General features: G+C 38.0%; 1 protein-coding gene across 17 annotated transcripts in view; it reads left to right on the top strand.

Moving 5' to 3' along the window:
• The window catches only part of SEMA5B (semaphorin 5B), a 543893-nt gene that overhangs the window by 452595 nt on the left and 67042 nt on the right, over positions 1–24256 (top strand). For 16 of the 17 annotated variants that reach the window (XM_039330065.1, XM_039330083.1, XM_039330076.1 and 13 more), the window contains 3 exons: positions 1832–1967; positions 4137–4344; positions 9951–10158. In XM_039330065.1, coding sequence (XP_039185999.1) covers positions 1832–1967; positions 4137–4344; positions 9951–10158 — 552 coding nt within the window. The remainder of the gene's footprint in view (positions 1–1831; positions 1968–4136; positions 4345–9950; positions 10159–24256) is intronic. The other variant, XM_039330082.1, reaches the window with a different exon arrangement.

The following is a 24256-nucleotide window of genomic DNA, read 5'->3' on the forward strand; positions in this document are numbered from 1 at the left end:
TTAATGGATCGACATTAAGGGAAACTGAAGGCATATATCTGGAGGTATAAATATATTGTGAAAAGCATCATTTCTTGCTACTCCCTTTAGTTAGCAAAGGAAGAAGTGAGGCTCTGTAGGGATTTTGTTTTGAAGTCATTTGGATATTGAAAAATCTGTACCAGAAACTTTTTGAATGTACAAAATATATAGGAACATTTAGTGAATAATGGGATAACCTGGGAATAATCAAAACAATGTTTTAGGAGACTTGGTATCCAATAAGGCTTTGCTAAGATTTGGTTTGCTTCAGAGTTCTGCTTCAGTAGATCATATTCTAGGTCTTTGGCACGTGTTCAGCTGCTTCTTCCCAAAAGCTACCTATTCTTTTTTTTATTGAAAATTTTTATAAGTTTTTACAAAAGAACAGAAAAAAATAAAACAATACAAAAACAGAAAACAACATATACAAAAAACTAAACATAACATCCCCTTCCCCATCCCCCCCCAAAACACCCCCCTCCCCCCCTGAGCTTCCTAGAGCAGAATATAGGCTTAATTAAAAAAAAATTATATATAAAAAGGAAAAAAAAATAAGACTAAAATATATGTATATATATTTAGAAATAAAAATTATGAAAAAGCAATATGATATTTTTTTATATCCAATTTAAATTGTATGAATTCTATCCATTTATCCCAAACAGCAAGAAATTTCTCTTGCGTTTGTTCCTTTAAAAAAGCCGAAATCTTTGCCATTTCCGCCAAATAAGACACTTTAAAAAACCATTCCTGCAGTGTAGGCAAGGATTCCTTCTTCCAATATTGTCCTACTAACAGCCTTGCTGCTGTAATCAAATTTAACATCAATATAACCTCCTTTGTATCACAATCAGTAACTATACCCAACAAAAATAACTGCGGAGTAAATTTTACCCTCCTTCTAAAAATTCTCTGAATATTCCACCATATCTTAATCCAAAATGCTTTTATCTCTCTTCACGACCACCAAATGTGATAATAGGTGGCATCCAAGCAACCACATCTCCAACATTTAGGCTGTAAGTCCGGGTACATGAAAGACATTTTTTGTGGGTCAAGGTGCCATCTATAAAACATTTTATAAAAATTCTCCCTTAAATTCTGTGCCTGTGTAAATTTGACATTTCTTACCCAAATGGTTTCCCATGTATCCAATGGGACTAATTCACCAAAGTTTTGGGCCCATCTAATCATACAATCTTTAATTAATTCCGTTTCTGAGTCCAATTCAACTAGCACCCCATAAAAAGTTACCTGTTCTGAAGTTCTGATAGATAACTACAATATTAGGTAAAAGATTATACAAGTTCTGATTTCCCTATTCTTGACATGTCTTGAGCCTCTTATGCAAATAGAATGGCTACTTTAATAGATGTGGCTGGACTTCGTCAGAGGGTGAATTAATATCTTGCAGTGGAACCTGTGGAGCTTAAAATTAAATCTCACCTTGGAAAATAAACTAGAGGTTTAAAAATTAAGCCCACTTACCACCAGTCAGGATTGATGGGGTATCAGTATTAATGTTCCTTGTGAATTAAACTGTGTGTGACTTTCCGTGTCAAAATTGCTTTTCCCAGTCTTAAATCACATGAGGTGTTCAAGAGGGACTTTTCAACATTTCCTGATTGTCACCTCATCCATGTAGATTCTTTTCATCCCTTCTGAGGCCTGTAGCCTTGTGTGCTGCTTCTTGGCAATCTATGTGCCATTTATTTTTCCGAGATTTGATGTCTGTTATGATGAAAGTGTCAGTGCTCCAAAGATTAAATTGATTTTCTTCCTTTCTCTTCTCTTCTGTCCTTGTGTCTAGAAACAGTATTGCTGCTTCAGCAGTTTGTGCCTTCAATCTCAGTGCTATTACACAAGCCTTTAATGGACCTTTCCGTTACCAGGAGAATCCAAGATCTGCATGGCTCCCAACAATCAACCCAATTCCAAATTTTCAGGTATTTTAGGACAATTTCAACTCACTCAGAACTTCTTCTGTTTCATCTGTGGTAAAACATTGTAATCAATCAGTCTTGTATGTTGACTAGTGTTTCAAGTTTGGACATAAGGAATTTAAATTTATATGGGTAGGTGGCATGTGTGAATTAGCGGACAGGAACAGAAGCCTTGATCTGACTGTATATAAAAGAGTAATAGAGTGATGCTATTTGTGTCATTTCTTTGCTTAATATAGCCAGGAAAAAAGATTACAGGAGATATTATTCACTTATGTATCTATTTATCTGTTAGGTTTATATCTCCTTTTTCTTTAGGAGTTTGAGCTGACATAAAGAGGATTCCCAGTTCTATTTTCATTTCCATAACATTACTTTGAAGCTGATTAAACATAAAGATAGTGGCTAGCCAAAAGTCATCCAGTGATCTTTGACAGTCAAGTGTAGGCTTCAGTTTTGCAATCCCAAATCTTACAATGACACCTAAATGTTTCAGCAGTAAGGAAAGATATACATTATTTTCCCGTGTTAGTATTGTCCATCTCCAAGATTATATTTTTTTGACAGTAAACCTTCAATTCTATTTAGTACAATACAATTCAGTTTATTGGATATGGAGGCTGCCTGACTCCCAAAAATTTGGGGCAATTTACAATATTTCAAAGACCGCATAATTGAAAAGGGAGCATGACCATCTATACAAAAACACATAAATGGCCAAAAATTGCCATCACAATTTTGTTCTATAAACAGTCTAACCCCAGGCTAGGAACAAAGCCAGGTACTTCTTCTTTCGTGTCTAGATCAAACTTCAAACTTCCAGAATGAAGCCACCTTTGTCATTGGCCAAAAATAAGTCATTATTAGTACATGTTTCTGGTAGCAGCCAACATACCAACAGTTGGGCCAGGCTCTGTGTCTCTCCACATTCACATAGCCGTTGATATCCACTAAAAACCTCCAATTAAGCATACTGGTTGTATATTTAGGCGTTCCAACTCTCAATCTATTTCAGTGTCCTCCAGGTAGTATAAGGGAGATCAGCCATATCCTCCTTTAATGTTATTCCTTGCTTGATGGTCTCCTTCCTCCATCTTTTAAGTCAGTTTTGACAAAGCCAGGTTTTAAGAGACTTCAAGAGGGGAAACCATGTTTATCTCCAGGGGGTGCTGCTCCAGAGAGTTTCCTCAGCTCTGTGATATGACTATTTAATTGAAGTGACCAAGTGTCTATCCATTCTGCCTACTTGTACCACTGTATTGTATTTGTCAGGTCACTTTGCATATGTGAGGATTCTGGTAACTCAGTATTGCCAGTTATTGCCAGCGTTGCCAGTTATTTCAACAGAAGACCCACAGCTGATCTGTTATCAACTGTGTGCCTACTGCTCTATCCCTGCCTGCTACCTGCCTTTGTGGAGGGTGGTTGCAGACAATTGCTTGTTGATTCCATTCCTGTTTTTTATGCTAGATACTTGTCAGATACCAGTTCACTGGAAGTGTGTTATGTTACATGCTCCCAACTTAAGTAGCATTGAGGAATATTTTGGACATTCTGTAGTCCTTTTAAAAGAATAAAATTTGCATTGCAAAAGAAGTATGAGAAGATTACAAAGCCAAGCTGGGAATCTTATAAAAAAGAATGTAATAATGGTGGGTAGCAGGATTTTTTTTTTTTTTTAAAAAAAAAAATAGAGAATGTTTCAAGTAGAGAAGAAACAAAAGGTCGATGAAGCCTTCAGGAGATAACAAAGATAATATACTGGCTGGGAAAAAATTATTGGAAAAAAAATTAATTCCTCACATGCTTTCAAGCAGGACATTTAATATGAAAATGTGAGCAATTGAAAAATGCACAAGCAATTTTTTTGGTACACATAACCAATGTCATTAAGGTTTAAGAACTAAAATACAATCCTGTAGTTAAAAACATCCCTAGTCAAATGTGTGTGTGTGTGTGTGTGTGTGTGTGTGTGTGTGTGTGTTCTTCAGAGATGAGATGTAGGGTAAGGAGATTAGGAGTAATACTGAGGTAGCCTTCATAAACAAAAGGTACTTACAAATGAGTGACAGAACAATTTATTCAAGAATATTTTAGGTAAACTTTAAAATAATTGAGTTAAATAATACAAGACTAAATACCTTTGTTCCTTTCTTTTTGTGTTCCTTTCAGTGTGGAGTATTGAATGATGATGGCCCCAATGAGAATCTAACAGAAAGGATCCTGCAGGATGCTCAGCGCTTGTTCCTCATGAATGATGTGGTGCAACCTGTCTCTGTGGATCCATATGTTACTCAGGACAACATCCGTTTTTCCAAATTGGTAGTTGACATTGTTCAGGGCAAGGATACACTCTATCATGTGATGTACATTGGGACAGGTGAGTGTGGTTTGTACCAGAGGAGCTTTTCTTATCTTCCATTCGTTCAGATGATCATCTAAATTCTACACTGACGGTTTTCAACAATAAAAATGCTATGAAAATTGACCTATCAATAGCACTTAGACTTATATAACACTTGACAGTGGTTTACAGAGTCAGCCTATTGCCCCCAACAATCTAGGTCCTCATTTTACCATCTCGGAAGGCTGAATCAATCTTGAGCCAGTCAGGATCGAACAGGGCTGACTTAGCCTGCAATACTGCATTCTAACCACTGTGCTACCCCGGCTCCTATGAATATGAGTATTAGCCTTATGAGTAGGATATAAACCAAACAAGAATAAGAGCTGATTTTAAGAAGCAATGAATCCTGAATGCAACATATAACTTTAGTATAACAGTTACCCAGGATTCTAGGGACCTTATTTTTTTAGATTATTTTGATCACCTTTTGTGACCTTCTGACAAGCAAAGTCAATGGGGAAGCCAGACATGTTTAACAACCAGATTACTAACTTAACAACTGTGGCAAGAAAGGTCGTAAAATGGGGCAAAACTCAGTTAACAAATGTCTCACTTAACAACAGAAATTGTGGTAAGTTGAGGACTACCTGTATATAGTAAGAGCATGTCTGATGGATTATTGTAATAGTAGTAATAGCAAGTATTTACACTTGCCTCATTGTATTAAGCAGTCTCATGAAGTAGTATGGATACCCCCCCGCCTCCCCTTCCTTCATGGATATCTTCAGATAGAGGCTGGATAGCTATCAGTCCAAAAGTTATAGCAGATCCTGTATCAAGTAGGGATTGAATCCGGGTTTCCCCCTTTCATTGCATCTATGATTCATTTCCACCAAAATGTATGGTTGTATTCCTGCAGTTTAGCTTGTTCCATTTTTTCATTTCTAGCCTCCCTTTTGAAAGAAATACACCTCCCCAAAAGTAAGTAGAGCTTCTACCAAAGGTTAATGGAAAAGAGACCTACTATAAAAAAAAACCAGACTCACCTACCATATTTTCTGGCGTATAAGACGACTCGGTGTATAAGACGATCCCCGACTTTGGCACCGATTTCCGCGCTTTAGAAAGTCGTCTTATACGCCGGAAAATACGGTAATATTTTCCCAAATGGGATTTTTATAAACAACAAATGTTTTCTGAATAAAGGTTTGATTTTAGAAGAGATAGCAAATAGATAGCAAGGTACGTGAGTAGATATACACAGTGTAAATATCTCTATGTTGTCAGCTTTCTTGTACATACACCCAGGCTCTCAGATAAGAAATATTAAATTGCTTTGCCCTTAATAATTTAGGTAAAAGCGTAGACAGTGTGTAGATTGTAAGAAGCATATTTGTGCTATTAGGAATATAGGAACTAAGGTAACATTTTGGTGATTTTTCAGTGTTCAACAGTTGATAGAAACTTAATTCATTAGTCATGCTGACTGAGGCTTTGGGAATTTTAATTTAAAATACATATGGAGCACTAAATTGCCTGGCTTTAATATAATCGTGCTTGATTTAACTTAATATTATCTATTCTAATTGGCAAAAACTCTCCAATGTATTAGGTAAAGATCTCTGCCATCACTGATTCTTCCCCCCCCCCCCAGAAATCGAACTTGGATCTGAAAAGTATGCATTTTGCCATGTCTTCTATATCTCCTTTGACTAAAACATGCATATCATACAGATAAACATTTACATAAAAATCCACATACATATACTTCTCCTCTATTGGTACATACATATACTTAAATTTATTCTTGAAAACTACAGAACCATTTTCAATTTCTCTGAATTTAAATTTATTTTAATGTAGTGATTATTAGAAAGGCTTCCATGTCCTTAATAGTTGCTAATTTAGATTGTTGGATGGTTGTACATTCTGTAGTTCACCTACTTCTGGTGTAATCAGTGAAAGTGCCTTAGTCATGTGAGAGTTGTTATTAAGCTTTAAGTAGTAGGTTGATCGTCACTGTTGGCCTTTTTTTAAGATAGAAGAACCTGGATAAGTCCCTGAAATATTATAAAATAATTTACTTTTGTTATGGAATTCAAGATAAACATTTTGGCTAATCATAATTTATGCTGTGGCTCTATTTAAAAAAATGATTATATATTAAGAGAAAGTTGATTTTATGTTAGGATAAATGGGTCCTCTAAGTGCTATATAATTTACTCCATGACTACCAATAGGATCTCAGAGTTCTAGTGGACAATCACTTAAATATGAGCCAGCAGTATGCTAACTGCTAAAAAAGCCAACAAAATGCCAGGCTGCATTAACAGAGAGATAGAATCAAGATCACATGAAGTGTTAATACCACTTTACAATGCCTTGATAAGGCCACACTCGGAATACTGCAACCAGTTTTGGTCACCACAATGTAAAAAAGATGTTGACACTCTAGAAAGAATACAGAGAAGAGCAACAAAGATGATTAGGAGACAGGAGATTAAAACATATAAAGAATGGTTGCTGAGATTGGGTATGTCTAGTTTAATGAAGAGAAGGACTAAAGGTGACATGATAGCAGTCTTCCAATATCTCAAGGATCGCCACAAAGAAGAGGGAGTCAAGCTATTCTCCAAAGCACCTGAAGCAGGACAAGAAGCAACGGATGGGAACTAATCAAAGAGAGAAGCAGCCTAGAACTAAGAAGAAATTTCCTACAGTTAGAATAATTAATCAGTGGAACAACCTGCCTCCAGAAGTGGTGAATGCTCCAACACTGGAAGTTTTTAAGAAGAGACTGGACAGCCATTTGTCCAAAATGGTATAGGGCAGGGGTAGGCAACCGTGGCTCTTTTATGACTCGTGGACTTCAACTCCCAGAATTCCTGAGCCAGCATGGCTCAGCTTAGAAACCTCTCCCTTTCTCCTCAGCGTGGTTGGCTCAGGAATTCTGGGAGTTGAAGTCCACGAGTCATAAAAGAGCCAAGATTGCCTACCCCTGATATAGGGTTTCCTGCCTGAGCAGAGGATTGGACTAGATGACCTGAAAGGTCCCTTCCAACTTTTTTATTATTATTATTATTTTCTTGAGTTGGGAAAATCATACTGTGTTGGTATGATAAAGGAGTGCTTTCTAAACATGTGAAACTACAAGTAGTCTTCACAAGAGCATTTTTTAGAACCATTCAGTTCCAAACAATGCTCCTTTTCATTGGTTTATTCATTATAATATTCAACATGAGAAAGAGTCAAGTTGACAATATAGAATACAGTGTCTGTCAGTCTGATTGTCTGTCTGTCTGTCTGTCTGTCTGATTGTCTATCTATCTATCTATCTATCTATCTATCTATCTATCTATCTATCTATCTATCTATCTATCTATAGTATCTATCTATCATCATATTTGTCTCCCACACAATCAAAACTACTCTCAATTAACATGATACCGAAAAACAATTTAAAACATCTATGGCAATTTCAACAACAACATAAAATCGAATCTCAATTGTTATTAAAAGTACAATTCAAAATAAGGTGAAAGAATTCACAAATAAAACAACTATAAATAAATAAACGAAATTGGTTGCTCTCCGGAACCTCTCTGTCCTTAGCATCTTTGTGAATACAATCAGAGAAAGGTCCAGCCTGATTTCTGCAAGGAGATTTTTCCAGAGAAGGATAGGTAGATAGAGATGGCACTTTGTTCACTCACCATTTGCTCCTTCCTCCAGGTAATACATAAGGTTCTCTGGGGTGGTAGCTCTTAAGAGAACAAATCTCCTTGTCTCTCAAGCTGTGTCTCTTAATTTAATTGCATCTATCCACTCTGTTTCTTCCAGGGAGGTGTCTGTGCCAGCAATTTACTGTTTAGAGTGTGGTTTGTTCCATTCCAATTTAACTTTTAATTAGGTCCGGCAACAATCTAAGCAACAGGAGCATAGATGCAGAGAAATAAGTTTCCATAAATATCTTGGACCATAAATGTATAGTTTAACCTTATCTTCTCCTCAAAGGACAGAACCCTTCCTCCAATCTCTGAGCCCCAATACAGAATGGATCATCTTATCCCATGACCCCCAACTTTACTCATTCGATGATGAACTTGGACAAAAGCTTTCTGAAATGCCACATATATAGCCTCAACATGGCTGCTCAATCCACATACTATAGTGCTGTGCTATCCCAGGAAAAAGTTGGTTGTTTTGAGGTGTTGCATACAGGTGCTTGTGCTTGACTGAGCTCTGAAGTACATTCTCTAAATCCAATCAGAAACACTGCAATGCCCTATCTCTGTTTTGACTTAGTCTCTTCTCTACACCATGTCCCATTTTAGATGTTGATCTAAGTTAATTGAGTTGAGTTCAGCACAAGAGTAGCTGCAAATAACATTACAATTTTTTTATATATAATGTTCAAATCTGCTGAGTCCTGATTGTCCATCCAAGACTAATGTCATAGCGGTATTAAGAATCAGCTCAGAGGTCTGCTATAATTTAAACCTATACAGTATATAGACTTTCTATCAGTCATAACACATGGTTGGCCACCGGGCCATGTAAAAAAGCAATTGTGTTTAGTCTGTCCTAATTTTCAGGTGGAAATCATATACAGTGCTGCTTTTGAGTTTGTAATTGTATTTCCAATGTTAGTATATTAGAACTTCAGACTAAACCAAATTGAGAACATACTAATACAGCTTTGTGTGACTTCTACAGGATATATTTATGCTAGCTTGCAGTAAAGGAAGTCTGATAAATATAGATGCATCCAATAGTTGGTAGTCTTATCCTTATCTGCCTTGGGGAGTAACAACTTTTTGTTTCTCTTGATTTGTTCAAAATGCTTTTCCTTTATCTATGATATGTATTTAGACCTGGGGTAGGCAACCTTGGCTCTTTTATGACTCGTGGACTTCAACTCCCAGAATTCCTGAGCCAGCATGGCTGGCTCAGGAATTCTGGGAGTTGAAGTCCACGAGTCATAAAAGAGTCAAGGTTGCCTACCCCTCGTTTAGGCTATATTATGCTTATAAAGGATATTAATTGTTAGGAAATTCAGTAATGCTATTTTATTTCCAAAGAATTAAAATTACATTTTTAACCTGTATTTGTACATTTAAAAAGAGAAGCAAGAAATTTCAATGAAGCAGGGTTGGAAAAATGGGTGTATACAGGCAGTCCTCGACTTGTGACTGCAATTGGAACCAGAATTGCTGTTGCTAAGCAAGTTGGTTGTTAAGTGAGTCATACCCAATTTTATGAATTTTTTTGTCACAGTTTTTAAGCAAATCACTTCTCTAGTTAAGGGAACCACGTGGTTGTTAAGTGAAATCAGTTTACCCCTCTCCCCCTTGACTTATCAGAAACCGGCTGGGAAGGTCTCAAATGGCAGTCACATGATCCCAGAACTGTGCAACCATCACAAACACTTGCCGGTTGCCAAGTGCACACAATTGGGGGGAATTCTGTGATAGTCTTAAGTGTGAAGAAGATTGTAAGTCACTTTGTAACTTTGAGTGATCACCGAACAAATGGTTGTAAGTCAAGGACTACCTGTAAATGGAATCTAGTGAATATCTCTGTACTGGATGCTAAAACAAATTAACACCTTGATTGTGTTGTGTTTCTCATTTTGCTAGAGCATGGCACCATTTTGAAGGCACTGTCTTCTACTAATAAGAGCCTGAGGAGTTGTTATTTAGAGGAAATGCAGATTCTTCCTGCCAGCCAAAAGGAGCCAATCCAAAGTCTCCAAATATTGCACAGTGGCAGATCGTTGTTTGTTGGTTTAAATAACGGAGTGCTAAAAATCCCCCTGGAAAGATGCTCAGTATATAGAACAGAAGGGTAAGAAAATTTATGGGTTGGATATATTTCAAACTGTCTTAAAAGAAAAGCACTAGGGAAACATATTGCTACTGATTTATTTTTGAATACCTTTCGTCATCATTCAAAGAACGCAAAAAACATTGACCTGAACGGATAGTCCAAAACAAAGAGAATAATTTGAAAGCAGTTATTTTTTTTTAATGCATCCTCATTAGTTCCAATTAGAAATCAATGCAATGTACATTCTTGTACATTCTTGAATCGACACTAATGTTATTATTCTGTTCTGTATTATGCCAATAGATTTGACTAGAATGTTTGGTGGTATTATTCTCACAATTGTTACTCTGCAGCCCTGGTTATGTTATGAATGGATCCAGTATAGGTATGACTGGACTTGCCATACTTAGTGAAGTAAGAGAAGGTACAGCAGTGGATGGAGTCAGGGGCTACCTCTTTCCTATATCATTGGACATAAAAGTTATCCAGAATATTTATCTTGTTTCAAATGACTCATAGCCAACATTATCCCAGTTTGTTGCTTTGAATGAAAGGCAAAACTGTAATTAATCAAAAGGCAAATCAGAAGCTTACAAACCTCTCCTCAGTATTCTGTTGGATTGCTGCTCTAATTTCATCTAATACTAAACATTTTTGAAGGTACAGGGTATCTTCGGCTTCATTCCTCAGTTCTTCTAGTTCCCTATCAATGAGATTTAGAATTATAAAGCAATTCCTGATGTTCTTCTTGAAAATGGTGGTATGCCGTCAACCTCCTACAGTACTATGGAAACTGGTTGGCTTTCTTCTGCTGCTGTAGCTTGACTTAGAACTTGCACAGTTCTGATCTGTTCAACAATTTAGCCATATCTTTGCTATTATCACTGAGAATTTCTATCTTGTGCCAATAATTTAGCCAATTTTTCTTCTCTGTATACTAGCTGATGAAGATTATGTTTATAGTTGCTTGAAGACTATGTTAGCACTGAAGAAATCATTTGATTGGCAGGATTTGATAAGAAATATTCCTGCTTCATTTCAGGAATGACCATACAGCTTAGTTATGTTTTCCTCTGTAATGTTTTAGGCATTCCAGTTTTCAACCAACAGCTTGTATATTCTATTTAAAATTACACTTTACCATAAATCTGGCTAACCTCTTCTTCTTTTCCTTCAATGGTTGGAATATAGACTTGAACAACTGTCCTATTCAATGGTTGTCTGCAAAATCTAATTGATATTATTTGGTCATGGAGTACATTGTACTTAAGTGCTGTCCTTCCAGGATAGTTCCTGATGATAAAAACACTGTACCTTTCTTATTTTTCATATCTTCAATGGTGTATGGTCTTCTGATTCAAAAGTGTTCATTTGAATTCACTGATAACTAAAATGCCAAACTGTAATTGGTTTATTTAATCTTTCATTGTGTTAAGCTTTTCTGTACACATGCTTCTTAAATATATAAGCATATCACCCTAGATCACACCTCTAGTCTATCTAGTCCAACTGTCTGTTTTCATTGTGGTCAAACAACTGCACAAGGAAATCCATGAATCTCCCAGCAAATGGCCTTCAAAAGTAGTCACAATACCATCAAAGCTAATAGCCACTGATCTCCCACTAGAATTGTGTCTTTGCAGCTTCAGTTTTTCTTTCACTACATGGCAACTGGATGTCCCAAAGCTTTAATGTTGTCATGACATAAACATCCTTTGTATTCTAAAAGTTCTTCAGCTTTTCTTCAGCAGCCTGTTGAATGCCCAATTGAGGAGCCCATCATCTCATTCTATGCCCTCTATTATTTTATATCTTCTATCCATGTGGTTTTCAGGGTAAAGTAGCTTTCTCCTACACAGTGTGAAATGATGATTTTGTATCTATTTCCAGCATCTTCCCATAATGCTGCTGCCCAATATAGGTGACTGCTTACTTTATCGGGGCAGCTGGGATGACTTTTACACCTTGAGTGACCCTGCTGAAATGATGTACTCTTGACATACACTCCTGGCATTCTTTGCTCATCTCTCCCGAAATGCCACTATCACAAAAATAAACACAAGACTGTAGTGTGTATGTGAGGTAACATGCCCTTCAATAAACATACAGTACGGCTTATGCAGATCGCATTTTTGTCTGAACATATCCTCTTCAAGATAAATAGTTAAAAATATGAATTGTATTGATGTAAAGTAGCATTAGTAGATGACTATTCTGGATGAGATAGAAAGGAATAGCATTAACTGGGACTCTACCATAATCTTTTAGCTGTCCAAGACAATAGTGTCTTTCAGTCTCTCTGTCTAAACCATCCATAATATGACATCATAGTGAAAATGTTCTAAGCTGCCAGAATGTTTCCCTGCCAGCCTCTGCATGGGATATAGCTTTTCAGGTCAAAATAGCCATGCCAGTTTTTTTAATGCAATTTTGAAGCCAATCACTCATTTCAGCCAAAGGTGACACTTGGAAAAGGAACATGTTTACATTGTCAGCTCTGAGATGGAAAGGAAAATGATTCTTTCTTGTTTGTTTTCTTTCCAATTTTCGTTCCTGGGTTTATTCCTATTGCTCAGATGCTTCGTGGACAACAGATCTGTGTACCTTTGTTGACCTTGCCTTTAGTCCTTGCAAAAAAAACTGACAGACTCTGAATTTTTACCTGGTTTCTAGAGATAAATGTTAGATGTTTTTCAAGCAGTTTAAAGCTAGTCTCAAAAAACTAAGCAGAATTGGATCTGGCTAGTATGAAAATGGCATACCATCAAGAAATCCCAAGGCTATGAAAATTGAAAAATATCCTGGAAGAAGGCAGTGTAAAACAAGCTATATAATACTGTTGTTATTGTTGTTGTTGTAGTTATTAATTCAATTCATATGTCACCCATCTTATTAAACGACTCTGGGCAGCTCACAACAGGTAGAAACAACATTCCAATAAAACCAAGACTAATGTACAAACATATAAAAACCATTAACAATCATTTTAAAATAAAAAGAAACTACCAAGAACACTGCCTGGAGTTTTATAAATATAAGAATTAAAGAATTGTGATTTTGTTATTAAATTTATACATGTTAATTAAATTTATACATGTACAGATGCTCAATTGACATATGTAAATAGATCTTATAATAATAGTTGATTGTAAATAGAATGTGAACCAGAATTGTCATGTGGTTGCAATAAAATAAAATGTGATTTTAGGCTGCATCAGTCGAAGTATATATTCCAAACTATGAGAAGTATTATTCTCTATTCTATAGAGTTATTCTAATCTATTCTACTTCAGTCAGAACCACTCTGTCTATTATGTTGAGTTTTGGGTGCTTTTATGGAGTATTCAGAGGAATTGGAACAGGCTTAGAAAAGAGCAGTGAATATTACAAGGGAACATAAATTAAGGCCTATAAAGGATGGAAAGAGCTGGTATTTTTAACCTTGACAAAAGAAAACTAAGGGGAAATGCAGAACTTTTTTTTACATAATGTAAATAAAAATACAACACAGGATATACACTGGATAAAAACAGAAATTCTCTGCCTTCTAGGGGGCAGAGGGAGCTTAAGAGGCCTTCGTATACCATTCTGAAGATAGACTTGAGAATACATGCATAGGTCTCTCTTTTTCCAGGCTATAGGATATAAAGATCTCTCTTTTTCCAGGCTATAGGATATAAAGTAATGGACTAAAGTTGCTAGGGTATAGATTCTAACTGAGTTCTTTATAAAAACAGTAATTGTGGAACCATTGCTCTCCCCCCCCCCCACAATTATAAGTGTTAAAGTGAAGGCCAGATGGCCATTTGTTTAATGTGCTTGAGTTTAGATTCTTGGACTGAAAGGAGTCCAGGTTGATGGTATAAAAGGCCCGTTCCAACTCTGTGATTACAGGTAGTCCTTGAGGTACGAATCTAATGGAGCCTGCCCATTAGGCTTGTAAGTCAAAAAATTAGTCAAATGAATCAGACTCAATTTTACAAATTTTTAAAATCTAACTCATTAATTGAATCAAATGGACTGTTAAATGAATGAAGATCTGATTTACTATTTCTTCTGATTTATTAATTGATCCCTGCCATGTTTATTGAACTGAGAGGCTTTTTCGCTGGCTGCCCATCAGCTGTTTCCGGTGCCTGGCTCAGGAACTAAATTGCCTCCAAGCAGGGCTTGCAGCCAATGCAGTTATTTGTTTAAAAAAGCAACTGCTGCTAGTCAGCTCAAGTGTCTTCAGCTGCCCGGGGATGTGTGTCAGGGTTGGGCGGTTGCTTAAAAAAAAACATGTGTCACTAATTAGCTTAAGAGTCTCCAGCCAGGCACCCAGAGGGAGATGGGGGAGGGATTTGCAGAACTCTCGGCTTGCAACAGTAACAGAGATGGAAGGGACCTTGAGGTCATTTAGTCTACTCTGTTGTCACAACAGAGTATTTCTGATAAATACTTATCCAGTCTCTTCTTAAAAGCTTCCAGTGATGGGGCTTCCACAGCTTCTAGAGGCAATTTAAATTTAAAATCTACAAACTACAATAATGTACATTAATCTCCAAAATATAAGCAAGGGAACACAATGTTATAGAAGGCTGGCTAGCATTTCTACAAGCAGTTTCAAAGAAAATGCAAGCAAATTTTATCTTTGCAAAGTAGTGTACTTACAAACACAATAGTTTGCAAAGTACAATATTTAAAAACAGCAGGTTTTTTGTTACTATAGAGCAGGGGTGTCAAACTCACAACGTCATGTGACATGGCGACTTTTTTCCATTGCCAGCAATGGGGTAGGCGCAGTTTCAGCATGACGTATCCGGCCCATTGGCCGGCAGTTTGACACCCCTGCTATAGAGTAACAAAAAAATATTTTAAAGTACTTACAAAAGCAGTCCTCAAGCTCAGGCAGCAGCAGATTCTCCATGAAGTACCAAGAAAGCAAAAACAAACTGGTGCTAGCTCAGCTCTTGTTTGACCATGTGACCAGAGCCACAAAAACCCCCAAACCCTTTCGGCTTCAGGAAATTGCATTCGTAACCCGAACAACCCAGGCAAGTCACAGAATTAAACATGTTCGCCACTGCAGCAGTAACTGAATCCAAGTCACAAGGCAAAAAGAGCATGTCCAGAAAAGAATAAGAAACCCAAGCCATCATATTATAGGTAATCCCCGAGTAAGGTCAGTTCAGTTAGTGAATGTTCAAACTTGCAACATAATTCCCTTAAAAGTACTTATGACATAGTCCCGAGGTTACGAATGTTGTAGCACCATGGCAGTCATTCAACCTTACGAATGACCTCAAAGGCACTGCAACAGTCACCCTGCCTATTCCCTCCCCCCTGGCTAGGTGTCCATAGTCACTAGGCCTGTGGATACTCACCTTGTGAAGATCTAGAGAGCCTTCAGTTTCTTGGCCTGTTTCTGTGCTCCAGGCCTTCAGTGCATTCACAGAGAATGGAGGCCTAAAGTAATGTAAGATCACACAAGATCAGTGGGGCAAGATCTCACCTTACTGATTTCGCGTGATCTCATGGTACTTTAGGCCTCTGTTCTCTGCAACAGAGAATGGAACCAAAGCCGGGGGATGCTTCTCTGGCCTTCTGGTGGCCTGATCCGGGCACCTTCTCCAGACCACTACCACTTGAATTTGAGGCTGGGGGATGCTTCGGACCTCCGGTGGCCCGCTTTGGGCGCCAGAGGCCTTTTCCAGGCCGCTGCCACCCAGATCTGAGGCCGGGGGACACTTCGGCTCTCTGGTGGCCTGATCCAGGCACCAGATGTCTTCTTAAGGCTGTTGCCACCCGGATCTGAAGTGTCCCCCGACCTCAGATCCAGGCGGCAGAGGAACCATAGCAGAGAGGAGTTGGATCTTTTCAAGGTGAATCTGGTGTGAGGGGGAAGCATGAGGTATCTTAGTGGGTTGGGGAGGCCTTGGGGGCCTGTTCCATCACTAGGCCCTCCATGGCCTTCCCCACCCTGAGATACCTCATGTTCACTTAACAAGCCGTGTGCATCTTAATGAACAAGAGAGTGATATTGTTCGAGGTACAAGATTCACTCCCACAAGTTTTCAAGTTACAAGTGGAATTAACAGTCTCCATTACACTCGTAATTCAAGGACTATCTATATATGGACCTTCCTGTTAAGTCATTAGAAGTCAAGCTTTACTTAATGGAGACTGCTACATTATTCCTATCTCTTGTTTCAGGCATCAGTTCTAAAGGATGGGTATTGTATTGACAGTGCCCAGTATAAGAAGCTTATGGATACTGGCTAAACTTTAATTTTCAGTGCTTGCAGAACCCTGCTCCGATTTTGTTCCATTAGAAAAGCTTAGAGCTATTCAGTTGAGTAGGGATAGAATTATGTAGCTTTCTCAGTTCTCATGCTTAGAAGTCCTTTTTGGATGTAGTGATACTTTTGTGAATGATATTCATTTCTTTTGCTGATATAAAAGTTCCTTGAACTCAATTTGATCCCTTCTTTGTGATCAGGAAGAAACAGAGCAGCAATCTTAACTTTTATTAATTCATTGTGTGGTTGTGAATAATGGGGAATGTACTTCGCAAAAATTGCCATTTGTGCAGAATCTTTTAAAAAAACAAAGGCAGATCTGCCCTGTTTTGTAGATGGGGTAATGAAAAAAACTGCTTTGTAAGGATATTTCATTCAAAACCTTGGCTTTGTGGGGAAAGATTCCTGCTATCCCCACCCCTGGCAACACATTTTCTGACTAGCTTTGTATCAGTTTCAGCACTTGGTTGTATCAAGAAAGATGTTTTAATTTCATCCATTGCTTTCCGCCTGGCATTTTTCCTAGGTGGTGATTTATAGCCTATTGTTGAGTGTATGTTTAATACATGCCAATAAATAGTTGCAGAAGGGAAGCAAGATATTCTTCCGCTTTTTCACACCTACTTCAGCGTGTATGTATGTGTGTTTGTGTGTGTGTGTGTGTGTGTGTGTGAGAGAGAGAGAGGCTTTTTATAGAAACTCCATCTTCAGCACATTAAATTTTGACTTTTTTTTTTTAAAGAAAGAAAGGCTTTCATACAGTGAAGAACTTTCTGCCCTTAAGGCAGGAATACCAAAAACTTGTTTATTTTCTTTGGCTTCATCTTGCTTTCAGGATAGGAGTGAGTTGTTTACACCCTCAAGGCTGATTAGAAGTTTTGATTATTCAGGATTTTTGGAATCCTCTCAATCTGACTACAGAGGAGAAAGTGTGGTTGGGAGGAGAGGAAAGCCGATCAAACCCAGGAGACAAATTGATCTTAACATTGATTAAACTTAGGCGCGCTAGTGTTCTCAGCAGATGTTAGGCTCCAGGATATCTTGAGAGCTCTCAGAGGTATAGTATGAACAAGAACATGACAGGCACGCAACAAACAGTTTGCTTTTATTTCCTCTGCACGGAATTACTCCAATGGCATTGCTTGATGGTGTCTCTCTTCTGGCTTTGTTTTCAGAGCATATATCTGGCTTGATTTGACCATTGGGCATTTGCTACTGGTCTGTGGTGATGGAATATCTTTCATAGCCTCCTGGAATTGCATTTTCAGAAGAGGGATTATAGGACAGGGATCAGTTTATAAAGAGATATGTGGACCAGAAAATTTTCCAGGATTAAAATTTTCCATGGAAATGTTTTCACATGAGAATATAAGCAGTACCCTGCTGAATCAGACTCCTAGTCCATCTGATCCAACAGTCTGTTCTCTCAGTGGCGAACCATCTGTGCAAGAAGGCTGACCAGTTCCCAGCAGATGGCCTTCAGAGGCAGTCACACTCCTACCAAGGTTAATAGTCATTGATCCTATAACTTCCACGAATTGGTTCAACCTGTTTTTGAAGCCAGCCAAGCTGGTAGCCAGCGCCACATTGCATGGTAATGAATTCCAAAGCTAAATTGGAAATTGTGTTTAAACAAAAATCCTTTTGTCTGTCTGATTCTTTCAGGGTTCAGTTTCATTTGGTGACTGTGAGGTATAATATTTGGGGAAGAGTTAAAAAAAAACTACTTATTGTCCACTTTATCCATACCATGCATACTTTTATACCCTCCAATCATGGCCCCTATTCTTTGCCTCTCTTCTAGAGCAAAAATTCCCAATATTGCAACCCATTCCTTACAGCCCCTTGATCATCTCAGTTCCCATTCTCTGAAACGTCTCCAACATCCTTTTTGAGATATGGCAACCAGAGCTGCACACTGTATTGCAGATGCAATCATGCCATTGATACACATTATGATATTGGCATCTCTGATTTCAACAGTTTATTATCCATATCTTCTGAACTTTTCACCATTAAGAAGGTCTCTTTCCTTATCAGCCATTGCTAGCCCTGATCCCATTAGTTTGTATAATCTTATTAGTTTGTCTACATAAGGCAACATCAAATAATGTAGCTCAGATATTTATGGAAAACGATGAATATTGCGATGGATGTGCTAATTGGAAATAATTTAAACAGGAAAATATTCCAATTCTTGGAAAACCTGGTATCTCTATTTTGAATTCCAGCCATAAGAAAAAAATAATCTGCTGAGATAAACTTGCTATTGCATATTCTTAATATTGTAATCTTAATATTTTTGAAAGAGCTTCATATTGTTAATTTCCTTCAAAAGATATTTATGGCTCCATATAATCATGTTTATAAAGGCAGCATGAACCAGTCTTTATTGAACAAGACTCATCTGTTACATGAAAAGTTTATTAGTGCTGATTGATACCATTTCAAAGACTATTCCCAGATGTATGTTTTCTTGTGTTTTCGGTTTATCACTTGTATTGCACATAGGAAGGAAGAGGCCAATTAGTTAGCCATTAGAAATAGACACCATTACTTTTGTGGGGCTGGCAGTCATGAGAAATAGCTCCCACAAAGTCACAGTAAAAGGCCTAATGGGAAACAGATGTAATCTTTCTCAGACTTTCTTACTTTAGTACTGTCTTGATTGCACATCATTCATATAAAGTACTTATCCTGACTTGACAAGATTGGCCAAGGAGAGGTATAAGAAATTGCAGTTCCGATGAAAGCATTTTGTGTAAGCCACAAATATTCCTTAATATTTTTAATCACACCTTGTCTCTCAGCCCAGCCTACCTCACAAGTTTGTTGTTGGGAAAAAGTGGGAGGAGGAAGTGCTATGCACACTTTCTTGAGCTCCTAAAAGAAAAGAAGAGTATTCTTTCAGAGATGGAAGTACCATCAACCACTTTGTTGGTTTTTAACTTGGAATAATGTGTGAGCCATGTCACATTATGTATAAATCAGAGTTTAAGGCTTAAATTAAGGGTAAACCAGGCCACTGTGGCTTATTCAGCATTCATTCAGCATTCATTGTTAAATCAACTCTTTGGATAGACTGTCAATTGTAATATTAAAAGGGATCCTGATTGGTGAAGATTGTTGAAAGACTGCAATAAAAAAGAATAACCCAGTATAATTATAAATTTCAATAGAATATCTTTACATATGTTCTTGATATTTGTCTTACATCAGCTAGCTTGGTTAGCATATGTTGTCTACACTTTGTCAACAGTGCTGAAAATAATCAGATTGGAAGTAGACATCCCACACTAAGGGGTAGTACACCCTGTGGATTTTTGTTTTTCTCCAACAAAAAATAAATAAAGAGAATTGAGCACTAATCACCAAGATTAAAATCACTAAGCTTAGATATACTTCTTTGGTTGCTTGATGGAATAGAACATCTTTATCTCTACTGATAGACTTATTCATTCTCTTGAAGCTGTATGTGCAAACTGTGTTTTAAATGAATCTGGAAATGTAAACACGAAAGATGAAAGGCCCAAGATACACAAATATAAAGATGAAAGGGCCCGACATGAGAGGCTCAAGAGATGCTTACTAATTTTATTTCTTGTTTTATTTTAGCAGAAGCCAATTCACCAGATTGAGTTCAATTAAGTTTTGTCAAAAATTGTCTATAGTAAATCTCCACTTATTGTACCAGCTTGGTAGATGTCAAAGAATGAAATGCTCAAATGCAGCGTAGAAGTTCACAACTTGTTAGAATTTTGCTTTTGCGCAGAGTTAGTCACTTCTTTTTACTGTGGCCACCCACAGTAAAATGGGCAGCTACAGTAATCTCCTATGCTGTAAAACAAAGCATGAATGTGTGTGTTGTTGGCAGAATAGACCAGATACTAAATTGTAACCCTGGCATTCTTGAGAGATCTAGCAAGAGGATCCCATTTGTCATCCCAGACTAAAAGCTTTCTCCTCTCACTTTGTTCTTACCATTTAAAATCTCATTCTTAATTACTTTTGCTCCTAGGAGAAAAAAATGTGGGTATGATTCTTATCAATCCCCCCCCCCGCCCTATCTAGAAAAGAGGATATTAGAAATCTTTTTATAGGCATTGATTATTTTTTTTTGCTTTTTAAAATTTTTGTTTTTGTTCTCTAGGTGTCTTTGTAGAACTGAAAATCAATATTAAAATGTCCGTAAATAATTTTTAAAAATCATTCATTAAACAACCAAGAAGGCTTGCTTTATCAGTCAACCACCTCCCCCTCCCTCCAAAACACAGTTCAGCAGAGAAAACAATAGCAGTTTTCTATGAGTATAACTGATAGTTGAAATGACAAAACCTGGGTGTCTGGTTGTCAAAAAATTGTTCATAAAAGCAGAAGAAAAATGGATGAAGAAGGAGGAAATAGCTTCAAGAGGTTGGATTCTGTGTATTGTATATTTCATGAGTTGTCAGCCTGCTGATATAATTCCCATATAGATCAACCTAAGTGGGACAGCATTTTTTTTTTTTAAAAAAAGCTTTTTTCTGAGGATTGGCAGACTTAAAAATCTCCAAATGTGGTTGAATTTTAACTCCCAATAGTCTTCATTTTAGGCCAATCTGGCTGGATGGATATGTATATATATATGTTTTCTGAGGTTTTCGCGGGTGTTTGTATGTAGGTCTTTGGTTATTCAGGTTTTGTCCCGCGTAAAATTGGAAGTGTCTTGGCGACGTTTCGACGAAGTCCCATTCGTCATCTTCAGGCTGGTGTTTTCAGCTTCATGCTTCTAGGAGGACAAAGCCAAAAACACCATCCTGAAGATGACGAATGGGACTTCGTCAAAACGTCACCAAGACACTTCCAATTTTACACGGGAGAAAACCCGAATATATATATATCTTGCTTATTCTGTCTGTGGTGCCTTATATATATATGTATGTATATATATATATATAATATAAGGCTCCATCCACCATCCTAAGAAACCCCCAAGATAAAATTGAGTTAGAAAATCAAGGAGTATATGAAATCCCATGCACCGCTTGTCCAACACATACATCGGACAAACCAACAGAAAAATAAGTGCATGCATTGAAGAACATAAGAACTCAGTCAAAAAAGAGGAACCAATATCTTCCGTGGTCCAACACCTTAAAGCCACAGGACATGAAATTGACTTTAAAAATACCAGAACTATCGCCAAAATTGAACATTTTAATAACAGAATAATCAGAGAAGCCATCGAGATAGAAAAACGCCCATACAACATGAACAAACGAGATGATACCTCCCGCCTACCAACCATTTGGAAACCCGCCCTTATTGACAAACGACTCCCTAACACAAAGAATGACACCAGACCCAAGCTCACAAAAACCACACAGGATGTCACCACCACACATCCATGCAAAAAGCAAACCCAAAGCCACACCGATGAGGCACGACCACAAACCAGAAGCCAGACCACAGCTGCATCATTAGCCACTTTAAACCCCTCCAATCCATACATTAAGCAAACTGATACCCACCATGAAGATGAGGCACGACCATGAACGCGAAGCCAAAAAATAGCAAGGCAGCTCACCATCTTAAACCCTCCTGCAACTCAGACTAACCTGAGCACAACAAAGCCCCCACCCAAACAGAACACTTCCCCAGCCAATCAGAGCACAGCCAACCCCCCAGCCAATCAGAGCACAGCCAACCCCCCAGCCAATCAGAACACAGCCAAGCCCCTAACCAATCAGAACACACCTCCGCCCAATCAGAACACAGCCAAGCTCCCACCCAATCAGTTCATACCCCCACTGGCAGTTAAAAGGAAGAAACAGCAAAGACCACACATTGCTCCTCGAAGCACGAAGCTGAAAACACCAGTCTGAAGATGACGAATGGGACTTCGTCGAAACATCGCCAAGACACTTCCAATTTTACACGGGAAAAAACCCGAATAACCAAAGACCTACATATAAACACCCGCGAAAACCTCAGAATATATATATTTGTGTGTGTGTGTGTGTGTGTGTGTGTCTCTGTCTGTCTTTGGTTATTCGGGTTTTCTCCCGCGTAAAATTGGAAGTGTCTTGGCGACATTTCAACAAAGTCTCATTCGTCATCTTCAGGCTGGGGTTAGGGTTAGGGTTAGGGTTAATAACCAAAGACATATATACATACATACATACATACATACATACATACATACATACATACATATACACGCACACATATTTCTGTAACTTTTTAACAAGACACAACTTTCCTGCCTCGCTGTGCTCTGTCTAATTACGAACTACATGATATCACAAAGTTTATGTTGAAAAAAGTTTATTGCACATTTCAACCAGACAGGATTATATGGAAAATTCAGATGTTCTGTTATTAGGCTGTTTAGATTGTTTTGTAAATTTCTTCTTTTACGATTTTCCTCTATGGAATTCAGTGTCTTGAATGAACTACTGTAATGTCTCACTCTAGTGAACTTTGCAAGATGTCCCAGATATATCCAAAATATATTTACGTTTCCATCTGTCAAGTTTTCCCACAAGTCCTCTGAGAGTTAATGGATATATTCTTTTTTCTGGTCTGCTGAAAATAAGTATCCCATAAAATAGAGGTGGGAGCCAGAGGCCCGCAACAGAGTCTGGCTTATAAGACCATTCAGTTGGGCCCATAACTTATCTTGTAACATTTTACCCCCTCCTTTAGGTCCCATGATATCCCCCAGGGCCTGCTGCTCCATCTAATCTGATGCTCTGTTATTCCTTCCAGAGCAGTACGAATGTTCCAATTATGCATAGCAATGTTTGAATGCATTCAAGTGAGCCACTACCCACATCGGCTCTGCATACAGGTGTACCTGGTGACTTTCTCCATCTTGGGCAATACTCATTTAAGGTAGCTGAGGGAGACCTGAAAATGAACAGAAAAGATGAACCATGGAGCTGAAAAGGAAAGCACAGGAGAACAGAACAAATAAAAGAAAGATCTGAGCAGGGAGGACTATTGGAAAAGGAAAGAGAAAAGCAGAGGCGTTTCTATATGAGGAGGAAATGGATAGGAAAAAATTACCGTATATGCTGGCATATAAGGCGACTTCCACAAGCGTTAAAATCGGCACCAAAGACGGGGGTCGTCTTATATGCCGAGTCGTCTTATACGCCGGAAATACTGGTAGTTTCCGGCGTATAAGATGACGTTCTAGGAATGCGACTCGGTGACAAAGACGGGTCGTCTTATACGCCGGGTCGCATTGTACGCCGGCATATACGGTATATGGGTGAATGGAGGGAATAAGGATGAAGGGAGGTGGAAATAGGGATAGGCGAGATGGGTGAGGACTTGATTTAAAATTAGTTGATGACTCCTTTGTCACGTCTATATTTTGGGAATACAGGTAGTCCTCAACTTGTGACTACAGTTGAGCCCCAAATTTATGTGGCTAAGTGTGACATGTGTTAAGTGAGTTTTGCCCATTTTACAACTTTTCTTGTCATAGTTCTTAAGTGAATCATTGCAGCTGTTAAGTGAATCTGGCTTCCCCATTGGCTTTGCTTATCAGAAGGTCATAAAAAGCCATCACATGACCCTGGGACACTGCAACCGTCATAAAAACGAACCAGTTGCCAAGCATCTGAATTTTGATCACATGACCATGAGGATGCTGCGACAGTCATTAGTATGAAAAACGCTCATAAGTCACTTTTTTCAGTTGAACTTCAGTTCAAAGTTGTAACTTTGAACTGAATGAACTGTTGTAAGTTGAGGACTACCTGGATAGAAAAATGAGTTATAAATTAATAGAAATGTTGATTCCCCTGATACTAGTTCTGAAATATTCTGGTAATCTATGATTT

Source organism: Crotalus tigris, unplaced genomic scaffold, assembly GCF_016545835.1.
Source record: "Crotalus tigris isolate CLP2741 ecotype Arizona unplaced genomic scaffold, ASM1654583v1 scf7180000024424.1579004, whole genome shotgun sequence".
NCBI lineage: Eukaryota > Metazoa > Chordata > Lepidosauria > Squamata > Viperidae > Crotalus > Crotalus tigris.